General features: G+C 46.7%; 1 protein-coding gene across 4 annotated transcripts in view; it reads left to right on the forward strand.

Moving 5' to 3' along the window:
* Positions 1–565: 565 nt before the first annotated feature.
* The window catches only part of SPATA22 (spermatogenesis associated 22), a 59767-nt gene continuing 35970 nt past the window's right edge, over positions 566–24362 (forward strand). Inside the window, exons 1-3 of one of the 4 annotated variants that reach the window (XM_029614132.1) lie at positions 566–664; positions 921–986; positions 21460–21597. In XM_029614132.1, the coding sequence (XP_029469992.1) occupies positions 944–986; positions 21460–21597 (181 nt within the window). In that variant the 5' untranslated portion in view covers positions 566–664; positions 921–943. The remainder of the gene's footprint in view (positions 665–920; positions 987–21459; positions 21598–24362) is intronic. The other 3 variants (XM_029614133.1, XM_029614134.1, XM_029614135.1) reach the window with 3 other exon arrangements.

A 24362-nucleotide genomic window follows, 5' to 3' on the forward strand; every position in this document is an offset into this window, starting at 1 on the left:
GTACGTACAGGGAAAACTTGTTACAGGTAAGAAACTTTCCTTTATTCATCTAAATGTCTTTGAATATTGACCTCACTGAATTCACATATTCCGGTACAGTTCCTTCATAGAAGCATATACAGGGGAGACTGGTTTCTTGTACAACTTCCAGTACATCTTAGCAACCAAGGCTTGTTAAATACAATGGCACTTAGCCACCTCTAATAGTTATGTAGCTTTCTTATAGCAGAAACCATAAATTAACTGAATAAGATACCACCAGATATGGTCATGTAGAGAAATGAAATTATCATCCTACCTGCCAACACCGGCTCCCCCGCCTTATTAGCGAAGCTGGGCAACATAGGCTCCGCCCTTCTCTTTGGACTTACCGCCAACCAGCTTCCCGCTTAGCCATAACGGGTCACGTGATTTTAGGGCCATTGCCTCGCCCCTAGGAGGAACTTTCTCGCGTTTCCCGCCCAACCGTCGTCCTCCTCGCCTGGGCTGTTTTTTGGGCACGTGCCGGGGGGGGGCTGCAGACGCTTACGCGCGCGGAAGGAGGTTGTGGAGCGTGCCGGGGGGTGGGGGGAGGCAGGTTTCGGGGGCCGTGGCACGCGTGCGGTCTCCCCGTTTCTGCCGAAGGTCTGAGGTGAGAGGGGCTTCGCCTGTCGGCCGCTTGGCGGTAATGAACGTTTCTTGTATATTTTACAATTACCGGAACCTTCCTGCTGTTGTTTATAGTGTTTCAGATTTTTGGTAGTCACTACTGGTAGTCACTCCTGGTGCCCATCGGCTGTCCCGCAGCCGATGGGCACCAGGAGCACGGGGTCAGTTTCTCAGTAATAAAACGAGCAGGAAAGAAGCTGACGCTGCAGGCCAGTGCTACACAGCCTCTGTCTAATTAATGTATGCCTCTCTTTGCTCCCTCTGTGCTAAAGACTGCTCTGACAGGGTGAAGAAAATGAAGAGGATTTTCAGTGACCATCCGGCACAGGCAGCAGCAGGTATCATGTCACAGCTGCACTCTATTTATTTACATTTTATACTGCTGTCTAATTCTGAAAAATTAGAAAACTTGAGGGCAGATAAATGCACCATGCCCATTATGTCTTCCTCTTTTCCCCACCTTTGCCCCATTTGTTCTTTGGGGTCATCCTTATTTTCTTACCATGCCATGCTGTTAAAGAACTGATTCGTAGACACAGAATAGGAGAAGAGCCTTAAAGAATCTGGCCTCCGTCTTCTGTGTTTGTCCCATGGCTTTGCAAATACAATTACAGGTGAATTTTCCAAGGAGTTACGCACAGAAATGTAACATATTGTTGTAGCGGGTCCCCCGTTTTGGTGTTTTATCTGTAACTAGAGGTGCTACAGGTCCGAGTTCAAGTCTGGACAAGGAGGAATAGTTATCTTCCGGGGGCCCCTGGTGAGGTCAGTCACTGTCTCCGTGACCATTTCACGCTCAAGGTCAAATATCTCCAGAAGGTGCCAAACAGTAAAAAATAAGAGCAGGAGAGCCAAAATCAACACTACAAGTAGAAACGATGAATACACCAGAGTCCATCCATCCAGCCCTTTCACATCCAGGAAAGTGGGATAATAAAAACTGCAGGAATCCAAACTCAGTGTTCAAAATAAAAGATAGGTTTTACTGTAATTTAAAGAAGAGGATCCAAGCTAAAATCACAGAAATGAGAATCAACATACATCCAATGATCAACAAACACAAATGGTCTCTCTGTCCATTCTTCTTCTGTTCACCTGCTCTTGCCCCTTCGTCCTGATGAAAGATATTCTCACCAGTGAGGGTGGGATAACTAGAGTGTAACACCATCATTAAACAAGCAACCAGTGGAAAAATATCTCCCAAGTCCATGAAAAATATTAAAATGGATTCCAAACTTCAACTGCAATCCAATTATCCGAAGTAGACTCTGGATTCTTCTGGTGTACAGTCCCTACAATTTTCCTTTGGATAACATTCCTGAGGGAGCAGGAGGAGGAGTTCTTACCTCCAGGCTCAAGGAGATTTTGTCCAATTCAAAACTCAGATATTCCTGAAATGTTGAGCTGGCTTTAACCACATAGTGGTCCATAGGGCTCTTTATGGGGAGTAGAGCTGGAAGATGTTAAAGTCTTGCCTTTCTTTTCTTCTCCATTCCAATTGGAAAAAATGGGCAGAAGGGGTGTGCCCCTTGGGTGCACAGCTTAGACACGCCAGCAGTGGCACACTGCAGCACTGTTATGCCTGTTGGTCGCAGACAGCTGCAACCGCGAATACTCACTGCTTGCGCCGCTCTCCTGCCCTCCCCAGGTCTGCTTGCTGCTTGGGCCTGCCTACACCGCCACATTCCTTGGGACTCCTCACAGCGGCATGGATGCCGCAACTTCCTACTTCGATGTCGGGCCTTCCTAGGCGCGCGTGTGCGTCATCGGCCCCGCCTTTGAAGCCTCTTCGCAGGAACCTTGGGGGCATCCCTGGTTGATGATGTCATCGGACTCCTGTACTTAAGCTCCACCTTCGCCCACAGCTAGCCGACTTGGCAACAAGTTCCGTACGAGTCATCAACTCCTGCCTTGTGTTCCTGAAATTTCGCTACAAGCCTTGCTCTTGGACCCTGTCTGGCACCCGCTCCTCGGGGATCAGTGTCCGCTCCTATGGGGACTCGCTCCCCTGGCCTACACCGCTCCTCGGGCTGGCCCTGCGCCTCTTGGGTCCTACTCTGCAACAAGCCTCTGCTACTCGGGTCTCCCTTGGAACACCGCGGCAACCTAAGAAAATGCCATACTGGGTCAGACCAAGGGTCCATCAAGCCCAGCATCCTGCTTCCAACAGTGGCCAATCCAGGCCACAAGAACCTGACAAGTACCCAAAAACTAAGTCTATTCCATGTTACCATTGCTAATGGCAGTGACTATTCTCTAGATGAACTTAATAGCAGGTAATGGACTTCTCCTCCAAGAACTTATCCAATCCTTTTTTAAACACAGCTATACTAACTGCACTAACCACATCCTCTGCAACAAATTCCAGATTTAATTGTGCGTTGAGTAAAAAAGAACTTTCTCCGATTAGTTTTAAATGTGCCCCATGCTAACTTCATGGAGTGCCCCCTAGTCTTTCTACTATCTGAAAGAGTAAATAACCGATTCACATCTACCTGTTCTAGACTTCTCATGATTTTAAACACCTCTATCATATCCCCCCTCAGTCGTCTCTTGTCCAAGCTGAAAAGTCCTAACCTCTTTAGTCTTTCCTCATAGGGGAGTTGATCCATTCCCCTTATCATTTTGGTAGCCCTTCTCTGTACCTTCTCCATCGCAATTATATCTTTTTTGAGATGCGGCGACCAGAATTGTACACAGTATTCAAGGTGTGGTCTCACCATGGAGCGATACAGAGGCATTATGACATTTTCCATTTTATTCACCATTCCCTTTCTAATAATTCCCAACATTCTGTTTGCTTTTTTGACTGCCGCAGCACACTGAACCGACGATTTCAATGTGTTATCCACCATGACCCCTAGATCTCTTTCTTGGGTTGTAGCACCTAATATGGAACCCAACATTGTGTAATTATAGCATGGGTTATTTTTCCCTATATGCATCACCTTGCACTTTTCCACATTAAATTTCATCTGCCATTTGGATGCCCAATTTTCCAGTCTCACAAGGTCTTCCTGCAATTTATCACAATCTGCTTGTGATTTAACTACTCTGAACAATTTTGTGTCATCTGGAAATTTGATTATCTCACTCGTCGTATTTCTTTCCAGATCATTTATAAATATATTGAAAGGTAAGGGTCCCAATACAGATCCCTGAGGCACTCCACTGTCCACTCCCTTCCACTGAGAAAATTGTCCATTTAATCCTACTCTCTGTTTCCTGTCTTTTAGCCAGTTTGCAATCCATGAAAGGACATCGCCACCTATCCCATGACACTTTACTTTTCCTATAAGCCTCTCATGAGGAACTTTGTCAAACGCCTTCTGAAAATCCAAGTATACTATATCTACAGGTTCACCTTTATCCACATGTTTATTAACTCCTTCAAAAAAGTGAAGCAGATTTGTGAGGCAAGACTTGCCCTGGGTAAAGCCATGCTGACTTTGTTCCATTAAACCATGTCTTTCTATATGTTCTGTGATTTTGATGTTTAGAACACTTTCCACTATTTTTCCTGGCACTGAAGTCAGGCTAACTGGTCTGTAGTTTCCCGGATTGCCCCTGGAGCCCTTTTTAAATATTGGGGTTACATTTGCTATCCTCCAGTCTTCAAGTACAATGGATGATTTTAATGATAGGTTACAAATTTTTACTAATAGGTCTGAAATTTCATTTTTTAGTTCCTTCAGAACTCTGGGGTGTATACCATCCGGTCCGGGTGATTTACTACTCTTCAGTTTGTCAATCAGGCCTACCACATCTTCTAGGTTCACCGTGATTTGATTCAGTCCATCTGAATCATTACCCATGAAAACCTTCTCCATTACGGGTACCTCCCCAACATCCTCTTCAGTAAACACCGAAGCAAAGAAATCATTTAATCTTTCCGCGATGGCCTTATCTTCTCTAAGTGCCCCTTTAACCCCTCGATCATCTAACGGTCCAACTGAATCCCTCACAGGCTTTCTGCTTCGGATATATTTTAAAAGGTTTTTACTGTGAGTTTTTGCCTCTACAGCCAACTTCTTTTCAAATTCTCTCTTAGCCTGTTTTATCAATGTCTTACATTTAACTTGCCAACGTTTATGCTTTATCCTATTTTCTTCTGTTGGATCCTTCTTCCAATTTTTGAATGAAGATCTTTTGGCTAAAATAGCTTCTTTTACCTCCCCTTTTAACCATGCCGGTAATCGTTTTGCCTTCTTTCCACCTTTCTTAATGTGTGGAATACATCTGGACTGTGCTTCTAGAATGGTATTTTTTAACAATGACCACGCCTCTTGGACATTTTTTACTTTTGTAGCTCCTCCTCTCAGTTTTTTTCTAACAATTTTTCTCATTTTATCAAAGTTTCCCTTTTGAAAGTTTAGCACGAGAGCCTTGGATTTGCACACTGTTCCTCTTCCAGTCATTAAATCAAATTTGATCATATTATGATCACTATTGCCAAGCGGCCCCACCACCGTTACCTCTCTCACCAAGTCCTGTGCTCCACTGAGAATTAGATCTAAAATTGCACCCTCTTTCGTCGGTTCCTGAACCAATTGCTCCATAAAGCTATCATTTATTCCATCCAGGAACGTTATCTCTCTAGCGTGACCCAATGATACACTGGTCACAATACAAAATTCTCACCTTACTCCATAAAACCATCAACAACCAAAGCATCAAGTGGACCAACGACCCTCCCCAACTACTCAACAGCCAGAAAAATCTGTGATCTCAAAACACAGGCCTTCTTATCATCCTTCCCCCCCAAACTAGCACACCTCTCCTCCACCAGACAATTCACTTTCTCCGTAGCGGGCCCCACCCTCTGGAACAAGCTTCCCCCCCATCTCAGACTGGAACCCTCCCTCCACTCTTTCAAAAAGAAATTAAAAACCTGGTTATACCTAAACGCCTACCAACACCCCACCTAACCCACCCCCCTTTAACACCTCCCATCTCCCCTGCTCTAATGTTTATACTGGATACATGTGCCCCCTCAAGACTATTCGCCACTCATTTATTTAAAACACGTTCCCTAAATTTTTATTACATTGTATATTTAGTTCAACCAATTTTTGTTAAATGCAAAATTTTTGTTACATTGTATACTTAGTTCCAACCAGTTTTTGTTATATGTAAAATAGTACGACCCTTGTCATACTATTCCAATTGTTGTTATGTGAACCGATGTGATGTACGCCAACAAATGTCGATATATAAAAGCAAATAAATAAATAAAAATTTACCCAGTCAATATTGGGGTAATTGAAGTCTCCCATTATTACTGCACTACCAATTTGGTTAGCTTCCCTAATTTCTCTTAGCATTTCACTGTCAGTCTCACCATCTTGACCAGGTGGACGGTAGTATACCCCTATCACTGTAGTCTTCCCCGACACACAAGGGATTTCTACCCATAAAGATTCAATTTTGTATTTAGTCTCACGCAGGATGTTTATCCTGTTGGACTCTATGCCATCCCGGACATAAAGCGCCACACCTCCTCCCGAGTGCTCCTCTCTGTCATTGCGATATAATTTGTACCCCGGTATAGCACTGTCCCATTGGTTATCCTCTTTCCACCATGTCTCTGAGATGCCACTTAAGTCTATGTCATCATTCACTGCTATACATTCTAATTCTCCCATCTTACTTCTTAGACTTCTGGCATTTGCATACAAACATTTCAAAGTTTGTTTTTTGTTTGTATTTTCATTCTGCTTTTTAATTGATAGGGATAAGTTAGAATTTTTTAGCTCAGGTGAGTTTTTAGTTACAGGCACTTGGACTACTTTTCTAATTATTGGAACCTCGCTGTCAGGATGCCCTAATTCTAATGCATCATTAGTATCCTTTAAAGATACCTCTCTCTGAACCATGCACTGCTGAGTGATTGTCGGCTTTCCCCTTTGTTCTAGTTTAAAAGCTGCTCTATCTCCTTTTTAAAGGTTAGTGCCAGCAGTCTGGTTCCACCCTGGTTAAGGTGGAGCCCATCCCTTCGGAAGAGACTCCCCCTTCCCCAAAAGATTCCCCAGTTCCTAACAAAACTGAATCCCTCTTCCTTGCAACATCGTCTCATCCACGCATTGAGACTCCGGAGCTCTTCCTGCCTCTGGTGACCTGCGCGTGAAACAGGGAGCATTTCAGAGAATGCTACCCTGGAGGTTCTGGATTTAAGCTTTCTACCTAAGAGCCTAAATTTGGCTTCCAGAACCTCCCTCCCACATTTTCCTATGTCGTTGGTGCCCACATGTACCACGACAGCTGGCTCCTCCCCAGCACTGTCTAAAATCCTATCTAGGTGACGCGTGAGGTCCGCCACCTTCGCACCAGGTAGGCATGTTACCAGGCGATCCTCACGCCCACCAGCCACCCAGCTATCTACATTCCTAATAATCCAATCAACAACTATGACGGCCGATCTAACCCTTCCCTCCTGGGCAGTAGGCCTTGGAGAGATATCCTCAGTGCGAAAGTGAGTTCTTTGGCTAGCCTTCCCCGCTCCTCGGGGTTGTGCTTGTGTTCTAACAAGACTGCGCTTTCCCACTCCTCGGGCTGCGCTCTCTACTCCAGAGACTACCTAGAGCTCCCCGACTCCATGGGGCTTGCTCCAGTATGTTCTACGACTATTGGCTGTCCCGCTCCTCGGGTCTGCTTCTCTACTAGACTGCCTTCACTTCTCCGCTCTCCGGGTTCCTGCCTACAGCTACAGCTGAGACCGGCTCCGGGCCTCCCTTCATCGTGGATGGGCCTGCACCTCCAAGTCTACGCCCACTACGCTGCAGCTCCGCCCCTCGGGGCTGTCCTCCCGGAGAACCTTCAGCACGGATAATCCTGAGCCAACCGCCCTGCGGTTTGTCTGGCACTTCTCTTCTCAGGGTCTCACTCCAGATACAACCCACTGTTACTTACTCTACAGGGATCATTCCCTGGTCCCTGGGGGACTCTCCAGTTCTGTGCCCAGAGCTCCCCGCTGTGCCTATATCTCGCCTCCTGACGGTGCGGACCTGTGGGGCTCCTCCCCACAGGCTGTAACAACTCGAACTTCGGGCCAAGGGTCCACATACCCAGAAATCATAACAAGCACACTGCAATTTAAAGGCCCCAGGTAGTCAGATGGCAAGACTTTGTGGTGTCCAGAATGTTGCCTGCGGCGATTCTCCCTGGCAGGATCTGGAACAGACAGCTGCTGCTCCCAGATTAGGCCTAATTCATTTCCAGCCAGTATTAGAAAGGCAAGCATGCAAGGTAATGTCAGGCAGGGGGGTCCCAAGAGTCGGCCGGTGGCTGCATAAGCAAAGCTCTTACTAGCATAAGTGGAAAGACACCTCAAGGAGCTGTTGGCATTACATGTTGTAGGAGGGGACAACATGCAAGCAGATTTTCTGAACCGCCATACCCTGGACTGAGGGGAATGGGAACTGGCACAAACAACATCCACACAGATTGGGAACATGTGGCTCTGATGGCAACTCAACAAAACTCTAAAGCGAGGAGGTTCTTCAGCTGGAGGAAAGCAGCAGGATAAGAAGCACTGGACATACTGATGCAACCATGGCCTCAGGATGAGACCCTTATAGGGCATATTATCTGCAGGATAGCGGGCCATCCAGATTGGATTATTATAGTAGCACCAATCTGCCCAAGCATCCATGCTATATGGACTTAGGCTTCAGAAGGGAAGATGAGTCAGATTCTTCTCGAATAGGGAAGACCAGTCAGATTATTCTCAAACGGACCAACCTCATCAAGATCCAGTGAACATAGAAGATCCATCTCCATTCCTTCTTACAGCTCAGCTATTGAAAGGGCAAGACTGCACAAGCAAGGGTACTCGGAGGTGGCAATTACAACATTGCTGAAAGCAAGAAGGAGGTCCTCGTCCTTAGCATATGTTAGGGTCTGGAGAATGTTTGAGGTCTAGTGCCAAGAAAGAGGAATGACTCCCTTCAGAGTGGTGGTTGTAAGGATATTGGATTTCCTCCAAGAAGGCCTGGATAAGGGATTGGCAATGAACTCTTTATACGGGACGTATCATCTAGACATTACGGGACATCGAATCATCTGGACATTACAGCTTTATATCCATAGGAATCCTGAGGGACACTATTACAACTCAACACCCATAGGAATATCGATATTCAAATATTGTTTTTGGTTACATCCATTAGCACATGAGATGTTTTGTTAGAATCTTATTATTCAGTGTGATTTCTCATTCTGTATTCATTTGACTTGATTCTATGCTTTACAAATGGGTTTGCCCAGCTCAGGTTAGCTATAGATTAGTAGTAGCCTAGATTTGAGGGTCTGCTTTTGTTAAATCTGTACTCAATATAATTATGAATGGGAAATATGTGTCTTGTGTGTTTTAAGAGATATGCATAAGTATTCTAAGGAAAACTCAATGATGAGTGTATGTAATTTGTTTTAATGTGACCATTTTTGAATAAAGGATTGCTTTAAATGTTTTGGTTTTTTTTACTGTAGAATTTGTATAATTGTTGATGTGCTTTTTTCCTTCTCCTATTGGAGTTTTGTGGTGTGTGTGTGTGTGTATATGTATTTATATATATATATATATATATATAGCAACATAGTAATGACGGCAGAAAAAGGACCAAATAGTCCAACCAGTCTGCCTAGCAAGCTTCTTATGGTAGTTTCTACCATGCCATGCCATTCATGTTTCTTTAAATGTCCAAGTGTCTGTAGAGGTCAGATTATGGAGGATCCTTGGCCACATATCCGATGTAGTCTGATTTTGTTGGGGTAGAGGAAACATGTCCTCCCCTCAATTCCAGCATGGAATATGATTTGGTATTGAGATCCATGGCGGCATTATCCTTTGAGCTGCTGAAGAATCCGTCCCTGAAGAATCTGGCCTTGAAGGCAGTCTTTCTGGTAGCCATTTGTTTGGCAAGGATCCCTGCTTGGTAATTTTAATGAAGTCACAATTCACCTGATATCATCATTTTTACCCAGGGTAGTGCTGGAATTTTACCTCAATCAGGCCATCTCTCTGCTCTTGTTTAGCTCAGTGGAATGTGACGGACAAAAGAAGAACCTATACATATTAGATGTGCACAGTGTACTGCTGCAATATCTAAAGGTCATGACTCCATTTCGGAAGACAAGATTTATTTATTTTATTTTATTTATTTAAGAAATTGCCATAAGAACATAAGAAATTGCCATGCTGGGTCTGGCCAGTATACTAGCTAATCTTATCACGGAGTCACACCCCTGAAAACTATGCCATCACATTATGGCAGTAAGAGAAAGCATATGAATCGATGCAACCTTCCACAATTTTGTCATATCATAACCAAAATGTCAGCACAGTCTGTGCTAATGTAGACAAGCTCTAAGTTGTAGGCATTTAAAGTTCTTAACATTTCTGAATGATAAATCATTGCATGCTCAAACATTTACAGCTTGACTTATGAAAAGGCAGCAGTACAAACATTGCAACATGCCCATGAGCACCAATACATCTCATTTTAAGATGCTGAGTGGAAAACAGAACAACCTGCTAAAGAAGCTATACAGAAAGTACATGCTAGTAGAATACCTCACTTTGGTCACAGACAAACCCTTAGCAAGTACAGAATAAGTGACCACAGACTACAAATAGAAATGTGCAGGCAAAAACTGAACTCTGGAGAAGCAGAAAGAGAAATGTATTTCCTCATGTACTATGCAAAACACAAAGAAATCAGAGGTGTGCATTTCCCAAAACTAACAGAAAAAAATCAAACACTATCCACAAAAGAATGTGCAGGAAAAACTATTTATGATCCTGGGCGAAAGAGGAGAAAGAGAGCAGCCAGAGTAGCAAAACTTCCAGGCCAGAAATGTAATCTGACCTGGTACAGTACGGACCAGCACCAGAACCTGGCACTTGTCCTTGTCGTTTATATACCCTATCATTTTATCTCTGGTATTACTACTTTATATTTTAAATTACTTTGGAGGTAATTTTTTTAACATTGCGCATACAAAACTCAGCATATTTATGCATAAGTTACACTAGTTTTTAAAGTGGGTTTGGGTGCAAAAGTCCACTTTGCAAATAATTCTACCAGATCTACCCACACAAGTTATACCTAGTAAAATAGTCGCACAATTTCATGAAAATGTGTGCACAACTCCAGGAATGGCTTCGCTCAGTTTAGGTAAACTTACAGGCAAACATGCTTTACACACACAAGTTTATCCACGTTAGGCAGGCAGTTTTGTAAAAGATCATTTCTGCGTGTAAAATACAGTTTTGCCCACAGAAGTCTCTGAAAATTACCCTACCTATGTAATGTATTGGCAAAACAGAAAATTGTCGTACCAATAAAGTAATACAAAGTAAATTGAGTAGACTAGATGGGCCATATGGTTCTTATTTGCTTAATGAAAATATTGATATAAGCATCTCGGAGACTTGGTAGAAGGAGGATATAGGGCTACAAATTATCAGCATGGCAGGGCAGATACAATTGGTGGAAGGGTAACACTGTAGGTTAAGGATGGCATATTTCAAGCGGGATGATGGTTCTGCAGAAGCAAACGGAATTATGGGATCCTTATGATAGACATTCCAGATGTGACTGGGAAAACTTCAGTAGTAGCGGTATACTATCACCTGCCTGGCAAAGAGATTAAAAAGGATAATAAAATTGGCAACACAGTAGTGATGGGAGATTTCAGTTGACCAAGTACTGATTGGGTAAATGTTACATCAGGGATCTATTTAATGTTTTGGGTACTTTCCAGGTATTTGTAACCTGGATAGGCCACTGTTGGAAACAGGATGCTGTTTTTATATACCAGATGTGTATTTTATATACCGAAGTTTGGAGAAGTCCTTCACTCCGGTTTACAGCTATAACAACGTATTCCCTGTACGTACCAGGATCAGTCCAGACTGCTGGGTTATGCCTCCCCTCCAGCAGATGGAGTCAGAGAGAAAACTGAAAACACCCCCTGGATATACTGGTGTACCACCTGCGATCCCTCAGTATTTTCTCTGACTCTAGCAGATTGAGAGGCATAACCTGCGGTCCTGTCCTGGTCAGGTTGTTGGTACTGGGAATTTACTCTTTTGACTGGATCAACTAGTTACTTACCTTCAGGTTTCTGTTGGTCAGGTTTGTCTGTTTATTTGGCGCAGCGCTAAGCTCAGTTGCGGGGCAGGCACGGAGGGCATTGACCTCTTTGGATTTCCCGGACTAGTGTGTCCCAGTAGGCTGGGGGAGAGCTTACCGGTGGGCCGGTCACCCTCCCCCCAATTGTCCCAGGGTCTATTACCCTGAAGGGGGTTTAAAAAAAAAAAAAAGGTAATAAAGTTTTTCTTTTTAGTGCTCCAGAGCCACTTAAGACCTGTTGGTGACAGGCAGTGAGCTCCCTACTTACAGCCCTGGTCTGCCGTGCCTCTGTGGACTCCAGAGGGGGTGGCTGTGTTACCCGGCGCGTGTTAGAAGGCAGAGTTCCTTACCTGCTGCGATTTGGCGCGCTTTTTATTGACTGATCTGCTTCGGCCCGGGATGCCGCGATCTTCGGCCTGTGGGGGGGGCGGGGGCGCGACTCTCCCGAGAGGGTCTCTGCTCCCGATGTCTTCCCGGGGGCGAGGGACCCTCTCGGGGGCCGAGCGCTGCCCGCAGCTGCTTCTCTCCTTCCTCTTCAGCACGGCAGCGCAGACCGCCGGGCACTCGATCTTCGGCCCCTCCTCCCTCGGAGAGGAGGGCGGCGACCATCTTGGCCACGCGGCAGTCTGCGTTATCAGAGTCTGAGTTATCTGCCGTTATCTGAGTTATCAGACGCTGATAACGCGGCAGTCTGAGTTATCAGGTTCCTCCCCTCCTCCTTCTCCACCCGACTTAAGCCCGCAAATTCCGCCCGATTCGGAGGGCCCTCGAGCCCTTCCCCCCTCTGGTTCAATTAAGCAAGATTTTAAAAAATCAGTGCCTTTTTCATCGGAATTTGTGCTTTTAATGTACAAAGCTTTCTTGCAGGCAGAGGCAGGATGGGAGGCTGAAGGCCCCTCCCCTCCCAAGATTCCCAGGATTGTGTTGGATCAGGGGAACAAGGGGGCTAGTGACCCCCGCCCGCGGGATTAGGGGGACCAGGGGGCTTGCGACCCCCGCCCACCGGATCAGTGGAACGCGGGGGCTCATGGCCCCCGCCCGCGGGGGGGGCTACCAGTCCAGGGGACCAAGATTTCCTGCCGGATCCTCTGGGGGCACCTGATTCGTTAGTAGGGGGCGAGCAGGGATCTGTTGAGGGGGACGACCCCCAGGTACTCCGGTTATTCGGAAAGGAGGAGTTAAGCTTCCTAATTCTTTATGTCCTGAAGGAGTTAGAGCTTACGGCCCCGCATCAGGAAGCGAACACTTCTACGGGGGATGTGGCTATGGCAGGCCTGAGGGCCCCCCCTCAAACCTTTCCCTTCCATCCCAAGGTGTTGCAGATTGTATCCAAGGAATGGGAGCTCCCAGAAGCCTCGTTGCGAGTGAGCAGGGCCATGGAGAAGCTGTATCCCCTACCGGCAGAATCCCTGGATCTGCTGAAGACCCCCTCAGTGGATTTGGCTGTTACGGCCGTAGTTAAGCATACAACTATCCCCGTTACGGGGAGGATAGCCCTCAAAGATCTCCAGGATCGTAAGTTGGAGATATTGTTAAAGCGCATTTTTGAGGTGGCGACCTTAGGTGTCCGGGCGGCGGCATGCAGCAGTCTCGTGCAGAGGGCCAACCTGCGCTGGGTCCAACAGATACTTACTACGCAGGAGCTCCCAACTGTGTGGAGGCTGCAGTCGCCTATACGGCGGATGCCTTATATGATTTGTTGCGGACCTCGGCTCGTATTATGTCCTCTGCAGTTTCCGCAAGACAGTTGCTGTGGCTCCGTCGTTGGTCAGCGGATGCTTCCTCCAAGGCACGACTAGGTTCCTTTCCCTTTAAGGGTAAGCTGTTGTTCGGTGAAGAGTTAGATCAGCTCATTAAGGACCTGGGAGATAATAAGGTTTACAAATTGCCGGAGGATAAGCCGCGTCAGTCTCGGTCTTTCGGGAATGCCAGAGCTCATTTTCGGGGTCAACGGCGGTTCCGTATGGGAAGGGGTGGCTCCTTTTCCCACAAGCAGCAGGCGACGAGGTCCCAGTCTTGGTCTCCTTGCTTTCGTGGCAGGAGGCCTCCGCGAGTGGGATCCTTGCAAAGGTTCGCTCCCAACAAGCCAGCTCAATGAAGGTGCGCAGGCCCATTCCTCCGTCCAGTTCATCGGGGGTCGGCTGTCCCGGTTTTGGGAGGAATGGTCAAGATAACTTCGGATCAATGGGTCCTCGACGTGGTTCGGCACGGTTACGAGTTGGATTTTGCACGTCCCCTCCGGGATCTTTTTATGATATCGCCATGCAGTCCTCCGGAAAAGCGGCTGGCTGTTGCTCAAATCGTCGATCGCTTGCGGACTCTGGGGGCGGTAGTGCCGGTTCCGCCGGACCAGCACAGGAGGGGTCGGTATTCCATATACTTCCTGGTTCCAAAGAAGGAGGGCATGTTCAGACCAATCTTGGATCTAAAAGGCATGAACAAGGCGTTACGCGTACCTCGATTCCATATGGAGACGCTAAGGTCTGTTATTGCGGCCGTCTACAAGGGAGAGTATTTGGCTTCTTTGGATCTGACCGAGGCATATCTTCACATTGGAATCCGAGAAGGTCATCAGAAATACCTGAGGTTCATGGTGTTGGGAAACCATTACCAATTTTGTGCCCTTCCGTTCGGATTGGCGACCGCTCCACGAGTGTTCACCAAGGTTCTCGTAGTGGTTGCGGCTTCCCTGCGTCGTCAAGGAATCCTGGTACATCCCTATCTCGACGACTGGCTCATCCGGGCAAAGTCGGAAGCATCGTGCAAACGGGCGGTTTGTTTGGTGGTGCAGCAACTTCAGTCGTTGGGTTGGGTGGTCAACTTTGCGAAGAGCCGCCTAGAACCGACCCAACAGTTGGAATTTTTGGGCGCCCGTTTCGATATCTTGGTGGGCAGGGTTTTTCTGCCACATCAGCGCATGGTCAATCTAATGTCACAAGTGCGGAACCTGATGGACCTTCAGATACCTACGGCATGGGATTATTTACAGGTCATTGGTCATATGGTGTCTACTCTGGAGATGGTACCGTGGGCTTTTGCGCATATACGGCCATTACAAAGAGCGCTTCTTTCTCGTTGGGATCCCAGAGCCGAGGATTACGGGCTGGAGTTACCTTTGCTGGAGCCGGCCCGTTCCAGTCTCTCTTGGTGGCTAACCTCGGACCATTTTCTGCAAGGAGTGGACCTGGAGCCTCCGTCTTGGATAGTGGTGACGACGGATGCCAGCCTCTCTGGCTGGGGGGCAGTCTGCCAGTCCCGGGCGGTTCAAGGGACATGGTCTGCGCTCCAGTCCACCTGGTCCATCAATCGCTTGGAGACCAGAGCGGTACGCCTGGCCTTGCGTCTCCTCCTCCCGATTGTGCACGGTCGAGCGGTACGCTTTCTGTCAGACAACGCGACCACAGTGGCGTACATAAATCGGCAAGGCGGCACAAAAAGTCGGGCGGTGGCAACAGAGGCAGCGTTGCTGATGGCCTGGGCGGAACGTCATTTATCACGCATCGCGGCCACCCACATAGCAGGCGTGGACAACGTTCAGGCAGATTACCTCAGTCGGCAGCATCTAGATCCAGGAGAGTGGGAGCTGTTGGCAGCGGCGATGGATCTCATCACCCAGCGTTGGGGGGTTCCGCGATTGGACTTGATGGCTGCTCGACTAAATGCGAAAGCAGCACGATTCTTCAGCCGCAGGCGGGAACACGGCTCGGAAGGCGTAGATGCATTGGTGCTTCCGTGGCCTCTTTGCATTCTTCTTTATGTGTTTCCTCCGTGGCCCCTAGTGGGGAAGGTGTTACGGCGCATAGAGTCCCATCCAGGTCTGGTGATTCTCGTGGCTCCGGAGTGGCTGCATCGCCCGTGGTTTGCGGATCTCGTCAATCTGGCGGTGGACGGTCCACTACGACTGGGCCATCTTCCAAATCTCCTCCGTCAGGGTCCGGTATTTTTCGATCTGGCGGATCGCTTTTGTCTGGCGGCTTGGCTTATGAGCGGAGGCAGCTAAGGAAGAAAGGTTATCAGGATGCGGTGGTTTCTACACTCCTGCGGGCACGCAGATCTTCCACTACGCTTACCTACACTAGGGTTTGGAAAGTTTTTCACACCTGGTGCGGTGCTCAATGCATTTCGCCCCGACGTTCGTCAGTGGGGCATATTCTTACCTTCCTACAAGACGGCCTGAAGAAAGGTTTGGCATACAATTCGCTTAGGGTTCAAGTGGCGGCTCTGGGGTGCTTGAGAGGTAAGGTCGAGGGGTTTTCCCTTGCGTGTCACCCAGATGTTGCCCGTTTTTTGCGTGGAGTTAGGAACTTGCGTCCTCCGGTGAGGATTCCCTGTCCTTCCTGGAACTTGAACCTGGTTCTCCGTGGTCTGTGCACGGGCCCTTTTGAACCTATTAAGACGGCCTCGCTGAAGGACCTCTCAAGACGGTATTCCTGGTGGCCATTTCGTCAGCTCGTTGTGTTTCAGAGCTGCAGGCTCTTTCGTGCAGGGAACCGTTCTTACGTATTTCTGCATCGGGAGTATCCTTGCGCACCGTTCCATCCTTCTTGCCAAAGGTGGTTTCGGCGTTTCATGTTAATCAGACGGTGGAATTACCTTCCTTTTCGGAGGAGGAGCTGCAGTCTTCTCAAGGTCGGGACTTGAGGCGTTTGGATGTCCGTCGGGTTCTCCTGCGGTATTTGGAGGTTACCAACGAGTTTCGAAGGTCGGATCACCTCTTTGTGTTGTGGAATGGTCCCAAGAAGGGTCTTCAGGCATCCAAGACTACTATCGCACGCTGGTTGAAGGGCGCAATAGTGTCCACGTATATTGGCTGTGGTAAGCCTGTCCCTGACGGGCTTAAGGCTCATTCATTGCGTTCCCAGGCAACTTCGTGGGCAGAAAACCAGTTGATGTCTTGCCAAGAGATATGCAGGGCGGCCACTTGGAAATCCTGGCATACGTTTGCCAGGCATTATCGCTTGGATGTTCATGGTCCGCCTGCGGAGTCCTTTCGGAGCAGCGTGATTCGAGCGGGACTCTCAGGGTCCCACCCCAGTTAAGGTGGCTTGGGTACATCCCAGCAGTCTGGACTGATCCTGGTACGTACTGGGAAAGGAAAATTAGTTTCTTACCTGATAATTTTCATTCCTGTAGTACCAAGGATCAGTCCAGACGCCCGCCCACGTTTTCTGGGAGTCCGCTCATGTTTGAGAATTTTCGATTACAGATTATATTTATAGCTGTTTGACAAGTTTCGACGGTAAGTTGTCATTGTTTTGTGTTGTACTGCACACTTTATGTTGTCATGGTTGTTTCTTGTTTCTCAAGGAGGTTACTGTTTGATCTAATGGAGATGTTGGGGAGATACCAGTTCCGGATATGGTTTTCAGAGGTGATGAGTCAGACGAACTGAATGAAATCACTGTGAACCTGGAAGATGTAGTAGGCCAGATTGACAAACTAAAGAGTAGCAAATCACCTGGACCAGATGGTATGCATCCTAGGGTTCTGAAGGAACTCAAAAATGAAATTTCTGATCTATTAGTTAAAATTTGTAACCTATCATTAAAATCATCCATTGTACCTGAAGACTGGAGGGTGGCCAATGTAACCCCAATATTTAAAAAAAGGATCCAGGGGCGATCCGGGTAACTATAGACCAGTGAGCCTGACTTCAGTGCCGGGAAAAATAGTGGAAACTATTCTCAAGAACAAAATTGTAAAGCATATAGAAAGACATGATTTAATGGAACATAGTCAACATGGATTTACCCAAGGGAAGTCTTGCCTAACAAATCTGCTTCATTTTTTTGAAGGGGTTAATAAACATGTGGATAAAGGTGAACCGGTAGATGTAGTGTATTTGGATTTTCAGAAGGCGTTTGACAAAGTCCCTCATGAGAGGCTTCTACGAAAACTAAAAAGTCATGGGATAGGAGGTGATGTCCTTTCGTGGATTACAAGCTGGTTAAAAGACAGGAAACAGAGAGTAGGATTAAATGGTCAATTTTCTCAGTGGAAAAGGGTAAACAGTGGAGTGCCTCAGGGATCTGTACTTGGACCGGTGCTTTTCAATCTACTAGATAAGGGAGCCCGGACCAACGTGCCGCAAATGCGCAGTAGAGAGCAACTCTACCGCGCATGCGTGGGCGAGCACGTCAGCCAGAGCTTGCCCATAACAAAAAGGCGCTGGGAGGAGCGGCGGCAAGGCGCAGAATCGGCACGCGCGTGCGAGGGACCTCCCCCGAAGATCTTCCATTTGTGCTATCCGGAAGGGGAGGGGAGAGAGGAGGAGGGAGTGACTGAGGGGAGGAGGGAGGGAGACTAGAGTGGGGAGGTGGGAGGGAGAATAAAGGGAGAGGGGAGAATGAGGTGGGAGGGAGAATAAAGGATGAGGGGAGAATGAGGGGGGGGGGGGGAGGAAATGGACCGAAAATTTTTTTTTAATGTAGCCCGTTGTTACGGGCTTAACGTCTAGTATATATATAAATGATCTGGAAAGGAATACGACGAGTGAGGTTATCAAATTTGCAGATGATACAAAATTATTCAGAGTAGTTAAATCACAAGCAGACTGTGATACATTGCAGGAGGACCTTGCAAGACTTGAAGACTGGGCATCCAAATGGCAGATGAAATTTAATGTGGACAAGTGCAAGGTGTTGCATATAGGGAAAAATAACCTTTGCTGTAGTTACACGATGTTAGGTTCCATATTAGGAGCTACCACCCAGGAAAAAGATCTAGGCATCATAGTGGATAATACTTTAAAATCGTCAGCTCAGTGTGCTGCAGCAGTCAAAAAAGCAAATAGAATGTTAGGAATTATTAGGAAGGGAATGGTTAATAGAACGGAAAATGTCATAATGCCTCTATATCGCTCCATGGAGAGACCACACCTTGAATACTGTGTACAATTCTGGTCGCTGCATCTCAAAAAAGATATAGTTGCGATGGAGAAGGTACAGAGAAGGGCAACCAAAATGATAAAGGGGATAGAACAGCTTCCCTATGAGGAAAGGCTGAAGAGGTTAGGGCTGTTCAGTTTGGAGAAGAGACGGCTGAGCGGGGATATGATAGAGGTCTTTAAGATCATGAGAGGTCTTGAACAAGTAGATGTGACTCGGTTATTTTCACTTTTGAGTAATAGAAGGACTAGGGGGCATTCCATGAAGTTAGCAAGTAGCACATTTAAGACCAATCAGAGAAAATTATTTTTCACTCAACGCACAATAAAACTCTGGAATTTGTTGCTAGAGGAGGTGGTTAGTGCAGTTAGTGTAGCTGGGTTCAAAAAAGGTTTGGATAAGTTCTTGGAGGAGAAGTCCATTAATGGCTATTAATCAATTTTACTTAGGGAATAGCCACTGCTATTAATTGCATCAGTAGCATGGGATCTTCTTAGTGTTTGGGTAATTGCCAGGTTCTTGTGGCCTGGTTTTGGCTTCTGTTGGAAACAGGATGCTGGGCTTGATGGACCCTTGGTCTGACCCAGCATGGCAATTTCTTATGTTCTTATGGTCAATGAGTTTAAAAAAAAAATTTTTTAAGCATTTGGGGCTGTGGCTAAAGTGGTCCTGTCGTTACTTCTGCTTTGATATCACATATACTGAGGGATCGCAGGTGCTACACCAGTATATCTAGGGGGTGTTTTCAGTTTTCTCTCTGACTCCATCTGCTGGAGGGGAGGCATAACCCAGCAGTCTGGACTGATCCTTGGTACTACAGGAACGAAAATTATCAGGTAAGAAACTAATTTTCCTATACAGTAAACAATAACAAGCATATTGAGCATTGGAAACAACGTAATACAGTAAACTATAACAGGCATGCTGTTTTTATATACCGGATGTGTACTTTTATATACCGAAGTTTGGAGAAATATATACGAAGTTTGGAGAAGTCCTTCACTCCTGTTTACAGCTATAACAACGTAATACAGTAAACTATAACAGGCATCTTGAGCATTGGAAACATCGTGATGCGGTAAAACTATAATGGGTGGTTTTGAACATTGGTAAAATATAAATATAATAATACTATAACGTTTCGTATTGGTAACATTTTCTACTTTACATCTTGAGTGATAGGGTAGGAGAGGAGGAAGGGAGGGAGGAGGGGGAGGGATGGGACAAGGGAGGTGGAAGCAGAGGGAGGGGTGAAAAGGGGGGCACGAGGGTGAGGGAGGGGGTGCGAGGGGATGGGGTTCTGGAGGGAGAGAGAAATGACTATGGGGAGGTGAGAGCATGTATAGATTAGGTAAGGAGGGGGGAGGATGAGGATATTTAAAGATCTGTGAATATACTAGGAGCTTGGTAACTGAGCATCAAAATAAGGTGGGGGTTGTGTAATGTTGCGATGAGTGTTTGTGGTAATGCCAGCTTAACCAAATCCATCTTTGTAGGCTTGTTGAAATTGCCATGTTTTGAGTAGTTTTTTTGAAGAGTTTTGTACTGTTTGGGGGGGGGGGGGAGCCAAAAAAGCGAAGCATTATTGAAAGCTTTCATCGCTTGGTGGATTAAAAAAGCTATAGCCTCTGCATATTTTGCTAAGGGTAAGCAGGTTTGGTGAAATTGGAGGCTCACTCAACCAGAGCATAGGCCTTATCCTGGGCAGAGTGCAGGCTGGTATCTCCAGAGGAGATTTGTAAGGCAGCAACTTGGGGCTCCCCTGTTCTCGTTCACCAAGCATTATAGATGGGATATATGGGTCAAAGAGGACGCAGTCTCAAGGCGGATCTAGCTTCTCCCCACCAGAGCTAGGCGCTGCTTGGACACATCTCATGCATCTGTATTGGTCTGGGAGGATGATAAGAAGGGTGAAATTTATACATATTTGTTAATTTCCATTCCTTGAATCCTGATAGACCAGTCCAGTTCCCATCCAGAATCCAAGGCAAAAATGTATATATTTATAAATAAAGATGAGGAAATAAGAAATGGGGAATATATAGTTGAAAGGAGGCAGTGTAGATAAATATACAATGGAATTAGGAAGAGATTACAAAGGCTGTTCAGAGGCCAACTGGTAAGATAGCTCCGGAGGAGTAAGGAAAGGACAACCTGACTGTCTTTGCAAAAAACAATATTTTTGGATTACTGGAAGGTAGGATTGGGGGAAGGAGCTATTATTTCTTGTAAGCTTGAACAAAAGATTACTGACATGATCGCCTGCTACGCCAAGATGTTTAGAGGAGGTGATGTCATTGGAAAAGAAAGTGTTCTTTGCCTCCATCTGCTGGTGGATGCATTCAAACCCACACGTCTGGACCAATCTGTCTGGTCTCAAGGAAATGAAATTAGCAGGTACGTATGCATTTCACTTTATTGGTGTTGGTACTTATGAAATAAGTATTTCTTAAAAAACATATTTCTGATGGAATGTCAGCTTAAGTAGAGTTGAATTTGTCCAATGAAAGGCCACCTACAAAAGATTTTAGTTGTGTAGTTTATTCAGTGAATCATTTTTTTACAGTATACAAAATAAATTAGAAAGAACACCAAATTTAGCTGCACATTCAGTATATCGATTTATCATTCCTATCTGTGGATTATTTTTTATTAACTTAAGTTTGAATAATTATATTTGACCAATAATTTGTCAAGCATAAAATAGGTTATACTCAGTATAATGTTACTAAGTTTAAACTTCCTAGGTAGATTTAGTTGCATATTTTGTTTTTGTCATTTCAAATCAGGTTGTTTACCTGCACCATTATTTAATCAAAAAAGAAGAAACAGACAGCCCCTAACATCCAGTCCAGAGGAAAATGAACCAAGCACCAGTAATATAAACCTTTTTCCTGAAAGTTTTGATTTTTCGCCTATATCAGGAGGTAAGAACAAAACCAAATGCCAAGAATTTAAACATATTTCCCTATATGTACCCTGATCAGTCCAGACTCCTGAGTTTTGCCTCCATGCCAGCAGATGGAGACAGAGAAAATTTCACTGACACTGTACATAACCCAGCGTGCCACCTGCATTCCCTCAGTATTTCTCAGTCTCCAGCATATGGTAGATGCTACAAAACCTGTAGTTCTGTAGTCAGGAGTCTGTTTTGGATTTATGAGCCTTCCTCCCAGGGGGTTTTTGGGTCCTAGTGGTTCCTTCCCTGTCTGGTCGAGATGGATGAGCTGGGGATAGTGACCCTTTTGTATGCTCGCCCCTTTTTTTTTTTGTAATTTAAATTTTGTTATTCAACATAGAAATACAAAATAGCGGGCTACAATGATTGCACAACTGTAATAAAGTTAAGAGACAACATCCAATTACATTTCAGTAAAATAAAGAATCAAAATTCTGCATACGTTTTTCTCAGTTTATGCCACCCTCTAACCCCCCTCCCCTTACCCCCGTCGGTTATCCGGCTAAGTGTTGTGTATTACTATAATGACAATAAAGATAGCTCTAATAAATAGAGAGCATGAAGTGCAATATACAAAACAAAGTATAACCTAGACACTGCATATTCACACATTGACTCAGGATGCGCATAACTATTAGAAAATAACCAATTGATGGGAATACTACATCATTATCCCAAAGAGAAAATTAGACGTATCTGTGCATGAAATGATAGTCCTTGGACCTGCAATAGAACTACTCCATTCAAGTGAGTAAAGGCTATGTTCTCACAGGACAAGCAGGATGGTAGTCCTCACATATGGGTGACATCACAGGATGGAGCCCAATCACGGAAAACTTCTGTCAAAGTTTCCAGAACTTTGACTGGCCCCTACTGGGCATGCCCAGCATGGCACCAACCCTGCAGCCACAGGGGTCCCCCTTCAGTCTTCTTTTTTCCGCGCAGCAGTAGCCTCGCGGTTAAGGAGCTCTGCAGAGATTCCTGACAGGAATTTTCCTCATGGAATTACTAAAAGTTATTCCCTGTATGTACCAGGATCAGTCCAGACTGCTGGGTTATGCCTCCCCCCAGCAGATGGAGTCAGAGAGAAAACTGAAAGCACCCCCTAGATATACTGGTGTGCCACCTGCCATCCGTCAGTATTTCCTCTGACTCCAGCAGATTGAGAGGCATAACCTGCGGTCCTGTCTGTTCTGACTAAAACAATCTTTCAGGTGTTCTTTATGATTTTTATAACTGTGCTGGCTAGATCAACTGGTTTTATTCTCTTCCTTGCTTAGTGTAAAAAAAAAAAAAAAAAAGTTGATATTTTTGTAGCAGTTGTTTGTTGGTTTTGCTAGCGCAGCGTACAGGCAGGCACTGACAGCTTGGCTCTCATTGTTTTACCCGGATTAGTGTCCCTTTTGGTCTTGGGGGAAAGTTTACTGGTGGGCCGGTCACCCTCCCCCCCCCAGAAGTACAGTGATTCCAGACTTTGATCTGAAGAGGACTTTACTTGAAAAAAAAAAAGAAAAGAAAGAGAGTGAATAAAAAGTGGATGCAGGACACATAAGCCCTGTTGGTAGCAGGCAGTGATCCATTTCCAGCCCTAGCCTGCCGCGCTGGTAATTAGCCTGACCAGGGACTCCGGAGGGGGTGGAGGTTTTCACCCGGCGTTAGAGGCGCTTGCACAGGGCTCTATTTTTGGCGCGCTTTTCTTCTGCCTCCTCGATGCCGCGTTCTTCGGCCTGCGGTAGGGCGGGGGCGCGATTCTCCCGGGAGGGTCTCTGCTCCCGCTGCATTCCCGGGGCGAGGGACCCTCCCGGGGGCCGAGTGCAGCCCGCAGCGACGCGGATCCGTCCTCCTCGGCGCGGCTGAGGAGGCTGTCGGCGCCGCGATCGTCGGCCCCGCCTCCCAGTGAGGGGGAGCCGGCGGCCATCTTGTCCACGAGGCAGCATGTTGATTCTGCCTCTGAGGAGGAGGATTTTCCTCCGCTTTCACCGCCAGCTTTGAGTCCTCATAGTGGCTCTGAATTTGATGCCCCAAGAGCCCCCCCCCCCCCCCTCCGGTGCGTCCCATGGGGGGATCAATTAAAAGGAAGGTGCCTTTCTCCTCCAAGTTTGTGCTGTTGATGCACCAGGCTTTTTTGGAGGCAGAAGCAGGCTGGGAGCCAGATGAACCCCCCCCCCTCTAAAAGTGCCTAAGGTGTCCTGGGTGCAGGACAAATCGGGAGACCAGGAAACGGCTGAAGCTCCGGGCAAATCAGGAGCTTGTTCCCTTGGGGGTGCCGACGATCCGGGGTTCCCGGATCTCACCCAGGGCTCACCGGATGGGGCAGGGGCCGACATCTCCGACGCTCAGGGGTCTCTCGAAGGGGACGACCCCCTGGTTTTACGCCTGTTTGGCAGGGACAAGCTGAACTATTTGATTCTTCATGTTTTGAAGGAGCTGGAGATCCCAGCGCCGCAGCAGGACACGGATACTTCCACTGGGGACGTAGCTATGGCGGGTCTGAGAGCCCCCCCGCAAACCTTTCCCTTGCACTCTAAGGTATTACAGATCGTATCTAAGGAATGGGAGGTTCCAGAGGCATCCCTTCGCGTTAGCAGGGCAATGAATAAATTATATCCTCTGCCCTCGGATTCATTAGAGATTTTTAAGGTCCCTTCGGTGGACTCGGCAGTCACTGCGGTGGTTAAGCATACTACCATTCCCGTCACGGGAGGGGTAGCCTTGAAAGATCTCCAGGACCGG

Source organism: Rhinatrema bivittatum, chromosome 8 (assembly GCF_901001135.1).
Source record: "Rhinatrema bivittatum chromosome 8, aRhiBiv1.1, whole genome shotgun sequence".
Classification (NCBI taxonomy): domain Eukaryota; kingdom Metazoa; phylum Chordata; class Amphibia; order Gymnophiona; family Rhinatrematidae; genus Rhinatrema; species Rhinatrema bivittatum.